The sequence below is a fragment of the Pleuronectes platessa genome, chromosome 14 (assembly GCF_947347685.1).
Source record: "Pleuronectes platessa chromosome 14, fPlePla1.1, whole genome shotgun sequence".
In the NCBI taxonomy this organism is placed as follows: domain Eukaryota; kingdom Metazoa; phylum Chordata; class Actinopteri; order Pleuronectiformes; family Pleuronectidae; genus Pleuronectes; species Pleuronectes platessa.
In genome coordinates, this window is record NC_070639.1 from 25,395,453 (window position 1) to 25,414,290 (window position 18,838).

At 45.0% G+C, this 18,838-nt stretch overlaps 1 protein-coding gene across 5 annotated transcripts; it reads left to right on the forward strand.

Moving 5' to 3' along the window:
• Positions 1-4,841: 4,841 nt before the first annotated feature.
• Positions 4,842-18,462, forward strand: LOC128455447 (bone morphogenetic protein receptor type-2). Of its 5 annotated transcripts, none has more exons than XM_053439099.1 (19): positions 4,842-5,054; positions 5,803-5,957; positions 7,513-7,701; positions 8,925-9,113; positions 9,191-9,292; positions 9,369-9,457; positions 9,878-10,111; positions 12,256-12,370; positions 12,461-12,621; positions 12,700-12,847; positions 12,940-13,076; positions 13,152-13,288; positions 13,602-13,767; positions 14,085-14,160; positions 14,415-14,485; positions 14,566-14,682; positions 14,766-14,963; positions 15,523-16,318; positions 16,491-18,462. In XM_053439099.1, exons 2-19 carry the CDS (start codon positions 5,900-5,902, stop codon positions 16,778-16,780), a joined length of 3,273 nt encoding a protein of 1,090 aa, XP_053295074.1. In that variant the 5' UTR covers positions 4,842-5,054; positions 5,803-5,899; the 3' UTR covers positions 16,781-18,462. The 5 variants fall into 5 exon arrangements, with proteins under 5 accessions (XP_053295074.1, XP_053295076.1, XP_053295078.1 ...); XM_053439101.1 differs by having other exon boundaries at positions 8,940-9,113; XM_053439103.1 differs by having other exon boundaries at positions 8,940-9,113; positions 15,541-16,318.
• Positions 18,463-18,838: the final 376 nt, after the last annotated feature.

Sequence of the window (18,838 nt, forward strand, 5' to 3'; positions counted from 1 at the left end):
GATGTCAGTAACATGATGTCAGTAACATGATATCAGTAACATGATGTCAGTAACATGATATCAGTAACATGATGTTTGAACATGATGTCAGTAACATGATGTCAGGAACATGTCAGTAACATGATGTCAGTAACATGATGTCAGGAATATGTCAGTAACATGATGTCAGTAACATGATGTCAGTAACATGATGTCAGTAACATGATATCAGTAACATGATGTCAGGAACATGATGTCAGTAACATGATATCAGGAACATGATGTTTGAACATTATGTCAGTAACATGATGTCAGTAACATGATGTCAGTAACATGATGTCAGTAGCATGATGCCAGTAGCATGATATCAGTAACATGATGTTTGAACATTATGTCAGTAACATGATGTCAGTAACATGATATCAGGAACATGATGTTTGAACATTATGTCAGTAACATGATGTCAGTAACATGATGTCAGTAACATGATGTCAGTAACATGATGTCAGTAACATGATGTCAGGAACATGATGTCAGTAATATGATGTTTGACCATGATGTCAGTAACATGATGTCAGTAACATGATGTCAGGAACATGATGTTTGAACATGATGTCAGTAACATGATGTCAGGAACATGATGTCAGTAACATGATGTCAGTAACATGATGTCAGTAACATGATGTCAGTAACATGATGTTTGAACATGATGTCAGGAACATGATGTCAGGAACATGATGTCAGTAACATGATGTCAGTAACATGATGTCAGTAACATGATGTCAGGAACATGATGTCAGGAACATGATGTTTGAACATGATGTCAGGAACATGATGTCAGGAACATGATGTTTGAACATGATGTCAGGAACATGATGTCAGGAACATGATGTCAGTAACATGATGTCAGTAACATGATGTCAGTAACATGATGTCAGGAACATGATGTCAGGAACATGATGTTTGAACATGATGTCAGGAACATGATGTCAGGAACATGTCAGTAACATGATGTCAGGAACATGATGTCAGGAACATGATGTCAGTAACATGATGTCAGTAACATGATGTCAGGAACATGATGTCAGTAATATGATGTTTGAACATGATGTCAGTAACATGATGTCAGTAACATGATGTCAAGAACATGATGTTTGAACATGATGTCAGTAACATGATGTCAGTAACATGATGTCAGTAACATGATGTCAGTAACATGATGTTTGAACATGATGTCAGGAACATGATGTCAGGAACATGATGTCAGTAACATGATGTCAGTAACATGATGTCAGGAACATGATGTCAGGAACATGATGTTTGAACATGATGTCAGGAACATGATGTCAGGAACATGATGTTTGAACATGATGTCAGGAACATGATGTCAGGAACATGATGTCAGTAACATGATGTCAGTAACATGATGTCAGTAGCATGATGTCAGGAACATGATGTCAGTAACATGATGTCAGGAACATGATGTCAGGAACATGATGTTTGAACATGATGACAGTAACATGATGTCAGGAACATGATGTCAGGAACATGATGTCAGTAACATGATGTCAGTAACATGATGTCAGTAACATGATGTCAGTAGCATGATGTCAGGAACATGATGTCAGTAACATGATGTCAGGAACATGATGTCAGGAACATGATGTTTGAACATGATGTCAGGAACATGATGTCAGGAACATGATGTCAGGAACATGATGTTTGAACATGATGTCAGGAACATGATGTCAGGAACATGATGTTTGAACATGATGTTTGAACATGATGTCAGTAACATGATGTCAGGAACATGATGTCAGTAACATGATGACAGTAACATGATGTCAGGAACATGGTGTCAGGAACATGATGTCAGGAACATGATGTCAGTAGCATGATGTCAGGAACATGATGTCAGGAACATGATGTCAGTAGCATGATGTCAGGAACATGATGTCAGTAACATGATGTCAGGAACATGATGTTTGAACATGATGTCAGGAACATGATGTCAGGAACATGATGTTTGAACATGATGTCAGGAACATGATGTCAGGAACATGATGTCAGGAACATGATGTCAGGAACATGGTGTCAGGAACATGATGTCAGGAACATGATGTCAGGAACATGATGTCAGGAACATGATGTCAGTAGCATGATGTCAGTAGCATGATGTCAGGAACATGATGTCAGTAGCATGATGTCAGTAACATGATGTCAGTAACATGATGTCAGTAACATGATGTCAGGAACATGATGTTTGAACATGATGTCAGGAACATGATGTCAGGAACATGGTGTCAGGAACATGATGTCAGGAACATGATGTTTGAACATGATGTCAGGAACATGATGTCAGGAACATGATGTCAGGAACATGATGTCAGGAACATGGTGTCAGGAACATGATGTCAGGAACATGATGTTTGAACATGATATCAGGAACATGATGTCAGTAACATGATGTCAGTAACATGATGTCAGGAACATGATGTTTGAACATGATGTCAGTAGCATGATGTCAGGAACATGATGTCAGTAACATGATGTCAGGAACATGATGTCAGGAACATGATGTTTGAACATGATGACAGGAACATGATGTCAGGAACATGATGTCAGGAACATGATGTCAGTAACATGATGTCAGTAACATGATGTTTGAACATGATGTCAGGAACATGATGTCAGGAACATGATGTCAGGAACATGATGTCAGTAACATGATGACAGGAACATGATGTCAGTAACATGATGTCAGTAACATGATGTCAGGAACATGATGTTTGAACATGATGTCAGGAACATGATGTCAGGAACATGATGTCAGGAACATGATGTCAGGAACATGATGTCAGTAACATGATGTCAGGAACATGATGTCAGGAACATGATGTCAGTAACATGATGTCAGGAACATGATGTCAGGAACATGATGTTTGAACATGATGTCAGTAACATGATGTCAGTAGCATGATGTCAGGAACATGATGTCAGTAACATGATGTCAGGAACATGATGTTTGAACATGATGTCAGGAACATGATGTCAGGAACATGATGTCAGGAACATGATGTTTGAACATGATGTCAGGAACATGATGTTTGAACATGATGTCAGGAACATGATGTCAGGAACATGATGTCAGGAACATGATGTCAGTAACATGATGTCAGGAACATGATGTCAGGAACATGATGTTTGAACATGATTTTTGAACATGATGTCAGTAACATGATGTCAGGAACATGATGTCAGTAACATGATGACAGTAACATGATGTCAGGAACATGGTGTCAGGAACATGATGTCAGGAAGATGATGTCAGTAGCATGATGTCAGGAACATGATGTCAGTAACATGATGTCAGGAACATGATGTTTGAACATGATGTCAGGAACATGATGTTTGAACATGATGTCAGGAACATGATGTCAGGAACATGATGTCAGGAACATGGTGTCAGGAACATGATGTCAGGAACATGATGTCAGGAACATGATGTCAGGAACATGATGTCAGTAGCATGATGTCAGTAGCATGATGTCAGGAACATGATGTCAGTAGCATGATGTCAGTAACATGATGTCAGTAACATGATGTCAGTAACATGATGTCAGGAACATGATGTCAGGAACATGGTGTCAGGAACATGATGTTTGAACATGATGTCAGGAACACGATGTCAGGAACATGATGTCAGGAACATGATGTCAGGAACATGGTGTCAGGAACATGATGTTTGAACATGATGTCAGGAACATGATGTCAGGAACATGGTGTCAGGAACATGATGTCAGGAACATGATGTTTGAACATGATATCAGGAACATGATGTCAGTAACATGATGTCAGTAACATGATGTCAGGAACATGATGTTTGAACATGATGTCAGGAACATGATGTCAGGAACATGATGTCAGGAACATGGTGTCAGGAACATGATGTCAGGAACATGATGTTTGAACATGATATCAGGAACATGATGTCAGGAACATGATGTTTGAACATGATGTCAGGAACATGATGTCAGGAACATGATGTTTGAACATGATGTCAGGAACATGATGTCAGGAACATGATGACAGTAACATGATGTCAGTAACATGATGACAGTAACATGATGTCAGGAACATGATGTCAGGAACATGGTGTCAGGAACATGATGTCAGGAACATGATGTCAGGAACATGATGTCAGGAACATGATGTCAGGAACATGGTGTCAGGAACATGATGTCAGGAACATGATGTCAGGAACAGAGAGAAAAGAAAAGATGAAAATGACCAAAGACGTAAAACTTCCAGTTTCCTTAGAGGCTCACGTCCTCAGACACCTTGGCCACAAGGTGTAGCTGGTGGAGTGTGTCGAGTCTTTAGATGTTTCCAGAGAGATCTTCAGGTAAACTCTGGAGATCTGTCCTCAGAGTCTACACATGAACGAAACAGCAGTTTCCTGCTTCTCATTATTCAGGTGAGAGGCAGAGCAGAGACACTTCCGGTCTCATCAAAGACATCTTCAAACTACTAACTGGTCACATCTGACATCACCAACTCTGATGTCTCTGTTCACATCAGGAAGTGAACACCGGTTACTTCAAAACAAAACCTCAGCTGCCAAACACCTCATTTACAGAATACAAAACACTAATTCTATGAAAAATTATAAAACAATGATTAAGAATGAATTAAAACTAACCCTGACCCTAACCCTAAAACTGCTGATATCCATAAAATACTCAAATAATGTTATTTTAGCGTTTGTATCAAATATTTAAACAATAAAATGTTCTTAGTTATTATCAGGCTTTTACTTTGGAAAGTGTGGACCGGAATGTCCTCTTGCTGCGGTGCTTTTACTTTGACAGACTGATGTTTCCGCAGAGAAACCGCGCAGCATCGTTTCTGCGCATTTTCTCATCCTGTCAAGAGAACTGCAGCTGATCCGGATCAACACCAGAACGGATCCGGATCAACACGAGAGCGGATCCGGATCAACACGAGAGAACCTGCAGCTGATGCACACAGACATAGACCTTCATCATCTCCTGCAGAGAGAGTCTTCCTCACCGGTAAGAACCCTGTTCGTGTGTGTGTGCGCGCGTGTGTGTGTCTCTGTATGTCTGTGTGTGTGTGTGTGTGTGTGTGTGTGTCTCTCTCTCTCTGTCTCTCTGTCTGTGTGTGTGTGTGTGTCTCTGTCAGTGTGTGAGTGTGTCTCTGTCTGTGTGTGTCTCTGTCTGTCTGTGTGTGTGTGTCTCTGTCTGTGTGTGTGTCTGTCTGTGTGTGTGTGTTTGTTTGTCTGTGTGTGTGTGTCTCTCTCTCTGTGTGTGTGTGTGTGTGTGTGTGTGTGTGTGTGTGTGTGTGTGTGTGTGTGTGTGTCTCTGTGTGTGTGTGTGTGTCTCTGTGTGTGTGAGTGTGTACCACTCCCTGACAGCTTCTTGTACTTGTACTGCACTTGGTGTAAATGTACCTGCAGACGAAGCTCCAGCTGATCCTCAGTGAAGGTCACAGATGTTTTCATGTATTTAAAAATATTAAAGAAAATAAATGTGTCTGTATTTTAAAGAATTCACTCTACATCACTTGTATTAATATATTCAAATGTATCATATAAAATATCATAATATAAAATGTACACTGTGAATGTGTTTAGGAACATTATAGAATTATGTTCTTATATTTGCAAAGTATAGACATACGACAAGTATGTATATGACAACATTGTTTAGTGTATAACAGACAAAATACTCAATTTATATAAATCATGTTATATGTGTAAGATGAAGCTGATATGTATAAAGTGTGTGTGTTCCCCTCCAGGTGATGTTGTGTGTTCTGAAGCAGCATCCGTGACGTCGTTGTGTGTTTCACTGTTTCTGTGACGTCTGCAGAATCAAACCCGTCAGCTGGATCCAACATGGCCGCTCCAGTTGCATTGTGTGTATGTGTCCTGCTGCTGCTTCCTGCTGCGACTGGTCAGTCATCATCTCCACACGTCGCAGCCTAGCACTGACACCACAGGCAAACTGCTAGCATAGCTTAGCACTGACACCACAGGCAAACTGCTAGCATAGCTTAGCACTGACACCACAGGCAAACTGCTAGCATAGCTTAGCACTGACACCACAGGCAAACTGCTAGCATAGCTTAGCACAAAGACTGATAACAGGGGTAAACTGTTAGCTTCACACGCCTCCACTAAGTCTCCATGGGGCTCATTAATTTGAGCCGTTAGAAGCTAACAAACAGATGTCGCTAACACTTGACGTGCAGCGTAGCCTGAATGTGGTCGTCATGTAAATTTAACTCTGTGGTATTGTTAGCTAAGATTAGAAAGATTTCAGTTCCCATCATGCACTGCACAGTAAAGTTAAAACACACACACACACACACACACAAAACCATCCTGAATGGCTTACATAAATACTGACTTCCTACAACACACACACATACACACAGTCGCCAGCCAGTCTGAGCCAGCTTGTGTTTTAGTTGTGATGTGGTTGATAAGACACACACTCATTAGCCATTGTGTGTGTGTGTGTGTGTGTGTGTGTGTGTGTGTGTGTGTGTGTGTGTGTGTGTGTGTGTGTGTGTGTGTGTGTGTATGTGTGTGTATGTGTGTGTGTGTGTGTGTGTGTGTGTGTGTGTGTGTGTGTGTGTGTGTGTGTGTGTTAGACTAAACAGTCTCCTGGCTCCATCATATTTAAGCTCCTCACTCAGAAGGAACATGAATGTTAACTTTAAGGGTAAACAACACACACAGGCGAACGGTTAGCATGCTAGCAGTCGGGTGTGGTAATACAGGAAGACAATATGGTGAATATCAACATTTCCTCAGACGTGTTTTTTAAATTACAAATAAAAACTGTGAACAACTGAATTGACAACAACGTATTAACTCATCCAATGACAGATGAGCTTCACGACCTCTGACCTTTCTGAACACGTCAGCATGCAGGCCACAGGATGTGAGGTGAACACCACAGGGGGGCGCTCATCGCTGGAGGAAAGGTCACGTGTTCGTTCAGCTTCATCGTATTTGACAGCTAAGATAAATTCAGTTTAGTGAAAAATAGAAAGTAACGTGTAGAGAAAAAAGTCCAGTAACTTTCAGTCAGAATTTAAACACATGATTCGTGTTGAGTTTGTGACTGAACGAAGTCGTGATGTCACATTAGCTTCAGCACCATGAGAACCCCCCCCCATCTCTGCGACGTTAACAAACGAGAACATGACTCATCTTCATCATCGGTGACTCACACTACTGACACGTCAGGTCTGTGACTGAATCTGTCTCCACTCACACGGATCAGATCTGTGGATCATAAACAGATGAAGACACTCGTCCTCCCATGTTCCAAAATGAAGTTACAATATCTGAGATGCACACTTCGATTTTTTTGTTTGGTTCATTTCCTATCTGCTGACATGGAGGAGGGTTAATGACCTATACTGCAGTCAGCCACCAGGGGGGCTACTGATGATTTATTATTACTTTACAGTCAGTGCAATGATGTGTCTCTGCAGCTCTTCAGTCTGAGGACATCGAGTGTGCCTTCACCGACAACCTGCAGGGGGCGGGGCCTCACAACGGACCAACCAATGAGCTGCGAGGAGTGGTACGAGAGAACGGCACGATCCTCTGCAGCCGCGGCTCCCGCTGCTATGGATTGTGGGAAAAACAAGCAGACAGTGAAATGCACCTGGTGAATCAAGGTGAGACAGAGACATCAGGGAAGTCCTGAATGAGACAAGATACGTCCCCGGCCCCGTCCCAGACCACATGTCTCACATAACTGGATTGTGCTGCTACGACACACGTCTGTCCACATCTGTCTGTCCACATCTGTCTGTCTACATCTGTCTATCTACATCTGTCTGTCCACATCTGTCTGTCCACATCTGTCTATCTACATCTGTCTGTCCACATCTGTCTGTCCACATCTGTCTGTCCACATCTGTCTATCTACATCTGTCTATCTACATCTGTCTGTCCACATCTGTCTATCTACATCTGTCTGTCCACATCTGTCTGTCCACATCTGTCTGTCCACATCTGTCTATCTACATCTGTCTGTCTACATCTGTCTGTCCACATCTGTCTGTCTACATCTGTCTGTCCACATCTGTCTGTCCACATCTGTCTGTCCACATCTGTCTATCTACATCTGTCTATCTACATCTGTCTATCTACATCTGTCTGTCCACATCTGTCTGTCTACATCTGTCTGTCCACATCTGTCTGTCCACATCTGTCTGTCCACATCTGTCTATCTACATCTGTCTGTCCACATCTGTCTGTCCACATCTGTCTATCTACATCTGTCTATCTACATCTGTCTGTCCACATCTGTCTATCTACATCTGTCTATCTACATCTGTCTGTCTACATCTGTCTGTCTACATCTGTCTGTCCACATCTGTCTGTCCACATCTGTCTGTCCACATCTGTCTATCTACATCTGTCTATCTACATCTGTCTATCTACATCTGTCTGTCTACATCTGTCTGTCTACATCTGTCTGTCCACATCTGTCTGTCCACATCTGTCTGTCCACATCTGTCTGTCTACATCTGTCTATCTACATCTGTCTATCTACATCTGTCTGTCTACATCTGTCTGTCTACATCTGTCTGTCTACATCTGTCTGTCCACATCTGTCTGTCTACATCTGTCCACATCACTCATGTCCACATCTGTCTGTCTACATCTGTCTGTCTACATCTGTCTGTCTACATCTCTATCTACATCTGTCTCTCGACATCTGTTTGTCCACATCTGTCCACACCTGTCCACATGTCTGAAACCTTCAGGTCGTGTTGTGAGTCCAGATGTTTATGAGTTGTCCTCCGGGGTCAAGTGAGGTCAGATTCGTTTCCTTCAGGTTGTTGTGAGTCCAGATGTTTATGTGTTGTCCTCCGGGGTCACGTGAGGTCAGATTCGTTTCCTTCAGGTTGTTGGGCCGGTGACCAGCAGGAGTGTCATGGTGAGCGTTGCCTGGTAACGACCGGCAGCTACCGGTTCTGCTGCTGCAGCCGCGACTTGTGCAACGCCAACTTCACAGAGGCCCCGCCCACTGCTGCCCCCCCCGCCCTGAGACTGATGAAGAGTGGTGACAGACAGACAGGTGTGTGTGAGGCTCAGTGTGTGTCGTCTGAGTGATGACATCACAGTTGTGGTAATGATGATGTCGTCCTCACACAGATCAGCTGACGCCAGAGGAGACGGCGCTTGTCGCTCTGGTAACTGTTGCCATAGCAGCCATTCTCATCATGGCACTGTTCCTGGGATACCGGATGATGAGAGGTAGACACACACACACACACACACACACACACACACTAGATTGATAACTCAGTGAAATGTGTGTGTTTGTCTTCAGGGAGACAGAAGCAGGCTCTGGACGCTCTGGACGCTCTGGAGGCCGTGAACACTGAGTCTGTCGATCTGGACAATCTGAAGCTGCTGCAGGTAAATCTGACCCTTGACCTCTGACACAATCCTCATGTTGATCCAACCTAACGGGGACAGACCCACAATCCACTGGACGTCTTGTCTCTCATAGATTCTTCGACGTGTTTCTCTCCCCAGCTGTTTGATGACATCACTGTGACATCATCAGGGTAGTTGTCTGAGTCTTGAAAAGTCCAGAACCAAAAACAGATGATGTACTGTTTTTATTCAAGAGAGGAACAGATTGATGAATGATTCTAACAAAGCTCAAGCATTTTGTACATTGAGCGGACAAAATATATACATTTGTACAATGAGGTTTCTGTTCAAATGAATGAAGTATAAATGTATAAAACCTGAATGTTCGAGGATGTTGAACTGAACCCTGAGGAACACCGTGACTCTCTCTCGCTGTTTGTCTGTCCTTCTCCCTGACAGCTGATTGGTCGAGGTCGTTACGGCGTGGTGTTTCGTGGCAGTCTTAACGAGCGCTGCGTGGCCGTCAAAGTCTTCAGCTCGGCTAACCGGCAGAACTTTGCTAACGAGTGCTCGATCTACTGCCTCCCTCTGCTGCAGCAGCATGACAACATCAGCCGCTTCCTGACGGCTGATGAGAGGACGACAGCTGACGGACAGACGGAGCTCCTGATCGTCATGGAGTACTATCCACATGTAAGAGTGAAACCTTGATGCTAACTTTAGCTTCCCGCTCAGAAACTCTGCTCGTTTGTTGTAGCCTGATAGATTCTCCTAACTTCCAAAGCTTGATTTGCTTTTTCGTCCTCAGTGAATTAACATCACATCTGGGATTTTAAACACAACACGAGAATTAGAGAGTCTACTTTTTAAACGTATCTGCAAATGTATAACCAAATACTGATCAACTTTAAGAGACACCATGTTATTACTGTAACCGCTGCAGATCATTTAGGTGTTTCATATTATCGCTGTAGTGACTTAAGCAGCCTGTAGGAGGCGCTAACTGCTGTTTACACAGCTCAGCCTCGGTCACGTCCACGTCTCTGACTCCATTAGTCTTGTTATTGTGCAGGAAGAAGAGACAACGCCTTCTGTATCCTGTCTGGAGACAAACAAACACTCACTCACACACACACACTCACACACATTATTATCACATTTTCAGCAGTTTTTATGTAACTGACGGAAAGTGAAAAAAACTTAAGTAAACAAAGATTATCTCTGTCTTGTCTCTCTCTCTCTCTCTCTCTGTTTCTCTCTCTCTGTCTGTCTATCTCTCCCTCTCTCTCTCTGTTTCTCTCTGTCTCTGTCCGTCTGTCTGTCTCTCTCTCGCTCTGTCTATCTCTCCCTCTCTGTCTCTCTCTGTCTCTCTCTCTCTCTGTTTCTCTCTGTCTCTGTCCGTCTGTCTGTCTCTCTCTCTCTCTGTTTCTCTCTGTCTCTCTCTGTCTATCTCTCCCTCTCTCTCTCTCTGTCTCTCTCTCTCTCTCTCTGTCTATCTCTCCCTCTCTGTCCCTCTCTGTCTCTCTCTGTCTCTCTCTCTCTCTGTCTATCTCTCCCTCTCTGTCCCTCTCTGTCTCTCTCTGTCTCTCTCTGTCTATCTCTCCCTCTCTGTCCCTCTCCGTCTCTCTCTGTCTCTCTCTCTCTGTTTCTCTCTGTCTCTGTCCGTCTGTCTGTCTCTCTCTCTCTCTCTCTGTCTCTCTCTCTCTCTGTCTATCTCTCCCTCTCTGTCCCTCTCTGTCTCTCTCTGTCTCTCTCTCTCTCTGTCTATCTCTCCCTCTCTCTCTCTCTCTGTCTCTCTCTGTCTCTCTCTGTCTCTCTCTCTCTCTGTCTATCTCTCCCTCTCTCTCTCTCTCTGTCTCTCTCTGTCTCTCTCTGTCTATCTCTCCCTCTCTGTCTCTCTCTGTCTCTCTCTGTCTCTCTCTCTCTCTGTCTATCTCTCCCTCTCTGTCCCTCTCTGTCTCTCTCTGTCTCTCTCTGTCTATCTCTCCCTCTCTGTCCCTCTCCGTCTCTCTCTGTCTCTCTCTCTCTGTTTCTCTCTGTCTCTGTCCGTCTGTCTGTCTCTCTCTCTCTCTCTCTGTCTCTCTCTCTCTCTGTCTATCTCTCCCTCTCTGTCTCTCTCTGTCTCTCTCTGTCTATCTCTCCCTCTCTGTCCCTCTCCGTCTCTCTCTGTCTCTCTCTCTCTGTTTCTCTCTGTCTCTGTCCGTCTGTCTGTCTCTCTCTCTCTCTGTCTCTCTCTGTCTATCTCTCCCTCTCTGTCCCTCTCTGTCTCTCTCTGTCTCTCTCTCTCTGTTTCTCTCTGTCTCTGTCCGTCTGTCTGTCTCTCTCTCTCTCTGTTTCTCTCTGTCTCTCTCTGTCTATCTCTCCCTCTCTCTCCCTCTCTGTCCCTCTCTGTCTCTCTCTGTCTCTCTCTGTCTATCTCTCCCTCTCTCTCTCTCTCTGTCTCTCTCTGTCTCTCTCTGTCTCTCTCTCTCTCTGTCTATCTCTCCCTCTCTGTCCCTCTCTGTCTCTCTCTGTCTCTCTCTGTCTATCTCTCCCTCTCTCTCTCTCTCTGTCTCTCTCTGTCTCTCTCTGTCTCTCTCTCTCTCTGTCTATCTCTCCCTCTCTGTCCCTCTCTGTCTCTCTCTGTCCCTCTCTGTCTCTCTCTTTCTCTCTCTCTCTGTTTCTCTCTCTCTCTGTCCGTCTGTCTGTCTCTCTCTCTCTCTGTTTCTCTCTGTCTCTCTCTGTCTATCTCTCCCTCTCTCTCTCTCTCTGTCCCTCTCTGTTTCTCTCTGTCTCTCTCTGTCTATCTCTCTCCCTCTCTCCCTCTCTCTCCCTCTCTCTCTCTCTCTGTCTCTCAGGGCTGTCTGTCTCACTTCCTGTCCGTCCACACAGTGGATTGGTTGACGTGCTGCCGGATGTGTCAGGGTGTGACCAGAGGTTTGTCCTTCCTGCACACTGAGCTCTACAGAGCAGGTCAGTTCTTTAACACAGGGACTATTTTCAGCTTTGGATGAATATTTATTTATAGTTGTTAGACACTCGTCTCCCGTCCGTCTCACTCAGACCAGTACAAACCGGCTGTGGCTCACAGAGACGTCACCAGCAGGAACGTTCTGGTCCGAGCCGACCGGTCCTGCGTCCTCGCCGACTTCGGGTTGTCCATGAGGCTGACGGGACACCGGCCCTGTCGCCCCGGAGACGATGACACAGTGGCAATATCTGAGGTCAGGTCATGTGATGATGATGATGATGAAGGTGTAGTTCACACAGGTAGAGTTACAGGTGTGGTCCCTGTCCTGCAGGTGGGGACGGTGCGGTACATGGCGCCGGAGGTTCTGGGCGGAGCGCTGAACCTCCGGGACTGTGAGTCGGCTCTGAAGCAGGTGGACGTTTATGCTCTAGGACTTCTTTACTGGGAGAGCTTCAGAAGATGCAGCGACCTGTTCCCAGGTAACACAACAAACACACAACTTTTCTCCAGTGTCATCAGCTCCTGTTATTCAGAGTCGAAGCAGCCGAGTGACAGCACCTTGTGTGTTCAGGTGAAACCGCACCAGAGCACCAGCTGGCGTTTCAGGCCGAGCTCGGGAATCATCCGAGCTTCGACGAGATGCAGATCCTCGTCGTCCGAGAGAAACACAGGCCGAGGTTCCCTGACGCCTGGAAGGACAACAGTCCGGTTAGTGTGTCTGTTAACATGTGATTTATACTAACTGTTGTGTGGTTCTGACTGTTTGTGTGTGTGTCTGCTCAGGTGTTGCGCTCACTAAAGGAGACGATGGAGGACTGCTGGGATCAAGATGCTGAAGCTCGACTCACGGCTCAGTGTGCAGAGGAGAGACTGACTGAACTCACACTACTGAGTACACACACTGCAATACACAACAACAGGTACACACACTGCAATACACAACAACAGGTACACACACTGCAATACACAACGACAGGTACACACACTGCAATACACATCGACAGGTTCACACACTGCAATACACAACGACAGATACACACACTGCAATACACATCGACAGGTACACACACTGCAATACCCAACGACAGGTACACACACTGCAATACACAACGACAGGTACACACACTGCAATACCCAACGACAGGTACACACACTGCGATACACATCGACAGGTTCACACACTGCAATACACAACAACAGGTGCACACACACATGTTTCTCTCTCACACTCAGGAATCTGTCTCCTCGAGTTGGCTCCGCCTCTTTCCACATCGAGGACCTGCAGGTGGGCGTGGTCAAAAATCTCCAGGGAGACCCACACCTTCCATCTGTTGTCAAGGCAACGACGAGTGGAGCAGAAGAAAGAAATCGAAAATTAATAAACTACGAACGACAGAAGGTGAAGAGACGAAAAGTGAAAGTTGAAACAAATCTTTTTCATACTTTTTTATAGTCGTCATTTATTTATCCCTTTAATCCCTTTGTCTCTCTCTCTCTTTCTGTGTCTCTCCCTCTCTCTCTCTCTTTCTGTGTCTCTCCCTCTCTCTTTCTCTCTGTCTCTCCCTCTCTCTCTTTCTGTGTCTCTCCCTCTCTCTTTCTCTCTGTCTCTCTCTCTCTGTCTCTCCCTCTCTCTCTCTCTCTCTCTCTCTTTCTCTCTGTCTCTCTCTCTCTGTGTGTCTCTCCCTCTCTCTCTGTGTCTCTCTTTCTCTCTCTCAGAGTCAAGCTCGCTTGTCCTCTTTGGACGCCCCCCCCAGCCTGATGCCTGCCACCGTCCCTGAATCTGAACTCAGGCGTGAGTGTGAACTCTTAATTCACAGTTTCCACATCTGTCCTGAATGTGTCTCACGTCCCGCTGGACGTCGTGTTCGTTTAGACAAATGTCCTCGAGACCAGAGAAGCTCTGATTCCAAACAGAGCATTTAACAGCAGGTGTGTCTGCAGTCACGTGACCAATGCTTTAGTTTCCTCATTCAGAGGCGTTAACACGGTTCATCCTGAGGAGAACATGAACATCTAAGGGTTGTCACTGTCCCTGCTGTCCTCCAGGTGGCACTGTTTCCGTCTGCCTGCAACTGACAGAAGAAGACCTGGACGCCACCAAGCTGGACCCCAGAAAGGTCTTCACTTTTCATCTGACGCTGTGTTTGTTCTTCACCCTCAGAAGTTTCCTGATCGTTCACAACATCTGTCTCCACAGGTCGATAAGAACCTGAGGGAGAACTCTGATGAGAACTTAATGGAACATTCACAGAAGCAGTTCAGTTCACATCCACAAATCACCAATCTGCTGTCACCGGCTCCACAGACCAACCAGGTAAAACCAGTGAGATAACCAGCTAACTACCAGTGTGGCTGCTGCTGAACGTAGAGTAACCTGAGATCCTGTGGTTCCACCAGGTGAACAACTCTGTGTCGACTCATCATGGTGAACTGGGGGGGGTCGATGCTCCTCCGTCCTCCTCCATCCAGCCCCTCCCCAAACAGCAGAACTTGCCCAAGAGACCCACAAGCCTCCACCTTCTCCCCAAAACCATGGAGACACTGTCGGCCTCTTCTCGGCGGAAGTTGGAGAAGCTCAAGTCGAACCACAGACAGGTAGGATCCGGTGGAATGAGTCCAGATCCTGAACCTTAGAGACGGATCAGATCAGTTTCCTGGAGAACTTCACTAATGTGTTGACCTGGTTCTTTGTGGTTCTGCTCCCCCCTGGTTGACCCACAGGTCCTTGATCCTTAGGTTGGGTTAGGTTATCTTTATGATCCCACAAGTGGAAACTTGTTGTGCAGCTAGAGTTTGCAAAGAGACAAAAAACACAGGAGCAACACCGCCACCTGGTGGTTTAAAGACTGCAGCTCCTGGAAACACAGACCAACACAAGAGAAAAGTAAAACTGGAGAGAAAGTTCCTACACCTCCTCAGAAAGATGTGACAGCACAAGGTGCACGTGGACATATTGACAGGAATATAAAAATAATATAGACGCATTAAACACAAAGAGTGAAAGTGTGTGTGTGTGTGTGTGTGTGTGTGTGTGTGTGTGTGTGTGTGTGTGTGTGTGTGTGTGTGTGTGTGTTATGAAGTCCTGAAGTTTTGCAAACCTTGTAGTTTATTACTTTTATTTGTGTTGTGTTGTGTTTTCTATTTGCACATGGAGAACCACTTCCTGTTTCAGGTGGAGATGGGCGTGGCTAAGATGAACACCGTTCCAGTTGCCACCGCAGCAGAGCCCCACTTGGTCACCACGGTAACCAACACCAGCAGCACTCGAGGCAGCGTTGGGAATCTGGTCCAGTCCATCACGCTGGCTGCCAGCAGATACAGCGGGGGGGTCCCCAGCCTGCTGACCAACAGCATGGTCCCCGGAGGTCGAACCAACCCGGCGGGTCCACGGCTGGAGGACGAGGACAGCGTGGAGGAGGGGACGATCACACGAGAGGACACTCATCTGAATCTACTCAACTTCAGTCCTGACGAAGACGAGCCGCTGCTGAGGAGAGGACAACCTCCGGACAAAAGCCGAGACCTTCCTCATCAGTCACGAGCCTCAGGACGAGGATCCAACTCCAACAACAACAACAACAGGACGGTGGTGGGAGCAGAGGTCAAGATCCAGGATCCAGAGGTTCCAGCTGAGAGGATGAAGGGTTCAGAGGTCGTTCAGGTCAGAGACCTCATCAGTCCCAAGCCTGAGCAGATTAATGGAGCTCCAGCTACACAAGCTCAAGATCCAGCCCCCAAACTCCCAACCCTCTCAAACGTCTTAGGTGTAGAAACCCAAACCGATGCTGAGGATCCAGCCTCAGATCCAGCTCCAGAATCTCAAGATTTAGAAACCACTGCTCCTAATGAAGCCTCAGATCCAGAACCTACATCCATAGATCAGAAGGAACAGACCAGAACCAGCAGACCTGAGCGTCCCTGTTCTCTGGACCTGTCCTTCCCTTCTTCAGGTGAGTCCAGATTCATGTCCATACGACCCTGATGGTTACCTGAACTTTATCCAACGTTAGATTTATTCTTCTTACCTGAGAGACACTGTTCTAGTGTCCTCCTTCCACTGGTCTCATGACTTCCCTGTCGTGAGGCTCTGTGTCTCTCATGTGTTTGTGTCTGTCTCCGCAGACGATGTCTCTCTGACAGATAACGTGAGCGCTTCAGGAGAGAAGATCAAACGTCGTGTGAAGACGCCTTACACTCTGAAAAGATGGCGTCCAGCCTCGTGGGTTGTTACCACGGATACAGCTCTCGACCCAGACTTTGGGTTCGATTCCGACGGCGTCAACGTCCGAACTCACGTGTCTCCTAGTAGAGCCAGAAGGCTCCCGAAGCTCAGCCAGTCCAGATCCAGCATGGCTGTGTTCTGGGTTGGATGTGGAGCGACCTCTGACCCTGACGGGATGAGCAGCTTCTAAAGTTTTCTGTCTTCACCTCTTTGTCTTCCGTCTCTTCGATTGAGGAAAAGACACTTTCACCAAACTTCCCCGAGCAACTGAACAGGAATCAGGACGGAAGCGAAACCAAGATTTGATTGAAACCTTCTGAAGAATCACTGGTTCCGTTCTGTTTCCATCGGACCTCGAACCTTCGGCCTTTACCGTACAAAGGATCCCGAACGCCAACTAAGTCACATTTTTTTCTGGTGAATTGATTTCCAAACTTTGAGATGATTGGCTCATGTTGTAATGAATGTTGTGTTACTTGAAGTTGTGGCCTTTCCCCGACAGTGAATCTGTCAACGTAAGTGAAGGGACTCGAACCTGTGGTGGTAGACGGGGCTTTGATCCTATCTGGTTACAAACGTCTCTGATGGTGGGATCGGCTCCGCGGTGGATGCTGGTGAAGTGAGCGGCGCTCCGTAGATACTTGGAGGTGATTGGCTGCTCAGCCTCACCGAAAAGGATTCGGCCAAATCAAATGTCAGATTATTTTATGGACTTTAAATAAAGATTGTGTTTCAGAAAACCTTCTGAGGGACATCTCGTGCAATTCCAGGAGAAACCACGATTTGAACTCCTCACGTTTCTTCTGTGTCTTTGTGGAATGAGATCCGACGGTTGTTTTGCTTTAAAGCCCGATTGAAGCTCTGCAGTGGTTTGCTCCTGGTGACGTGGAGACAGATCCACTTCATCATGTTGCTGCTGCTCTTTGCCTCGGAGGAGCTAACGTTTGGGGAAAGGAAAAGAGAAGGTGGAGCAATGACGGAGGAGATGAAGATCTGAACCATCTGAAGGTGAAGAACCTGTTTGTAAAGTAGCTTCAGACAAAGAAAGTTCATCTGATGGAAACGAATTAAAGAAGATAATGTTAATGTTGATCAAGTTTATCCACCACAGCACCTATATTATTTTATGATTATTTCATTGTAACCACATTATTAACTGACACAAGCTTCCTGTCGTCCACGGCCTCATTAATCACAAGTGAAGCTTCGGGCATGAAGTGGATTCTATATAACGATATATCATCTCTGTTACGTGAAAGGTTTTTGGAAGAAGCAGAGGAACTCGTGAGTAGTGATAGAAGATGATAAGGTTTTAAATGATCAATTTATTAATGAACTTCAATATGAAAAAAAAGACTGAATCATAATTTTCATCTTTTATTCATTCAAAGAAGAAATTAACATTCTACAGAATCATTTTATAAAAAGTGACTGATCAGCTGATTTTATAAAGTTGTTTTTTATGTGACGTACGTGAATATTCCATTAAGCCTCATTCACTTTTTACTTCTTTTCTGTTTATTGTTTTCTGTTGTTCACATAAAATATGGTTATGAACACGGTCGACGGAGCCCAACGTTCCATTTATCTCATCGTTTTTTATTGTATTGAACTTTCAAGGCTTTTTGTTGGTTTCGTATTTTGTACTGTTTGTATCAGAAAATAAAGAACAGTGAATATTAAGTGAAAGTTCATGTTACAACGTTTTCTCTGTTTCCATCAGACTGAAGTCGTTTGATTTAAACATCTGTTCTATTCTCTGTCTTTTGTTTCTGTGTGTGATCTGAAGTTTTATATAAATACTGAACACTGGTGGAAAATCCCTTTAAACTGTCTCTTATATTGTCGTCATAATAAAAACTTTTAAAACTATTTCTACATTTACTTTCAATCAAACTTGTTATATGAGGATGTGTTTTTTCAATTCTTTAGACAGAACAGATGCAGCATGGGTAATATTTCTATAAAGACCTCATCATTTCAATTAATCTAAACGCCCTTAACAGATTATTAGTCCTCGTTAATTCTTTCTAAATCTGCCTTTGAACTTCAAACTCATGAAATAAGGATGATCAATGTCAGTGTTTCATTATTATCTGCAGGGGTGCTGTGTGTGTGGGGGGGGGGGGGATAGGGGGGGTAAGGTTGAGTCTAAGTGCCCAGCACAGACGGGGGCCCTCAGAGAACATTATTATTATTATTATTATTATGACGATGGTTATCAGACATCATCTTCTTATCCGAGGCT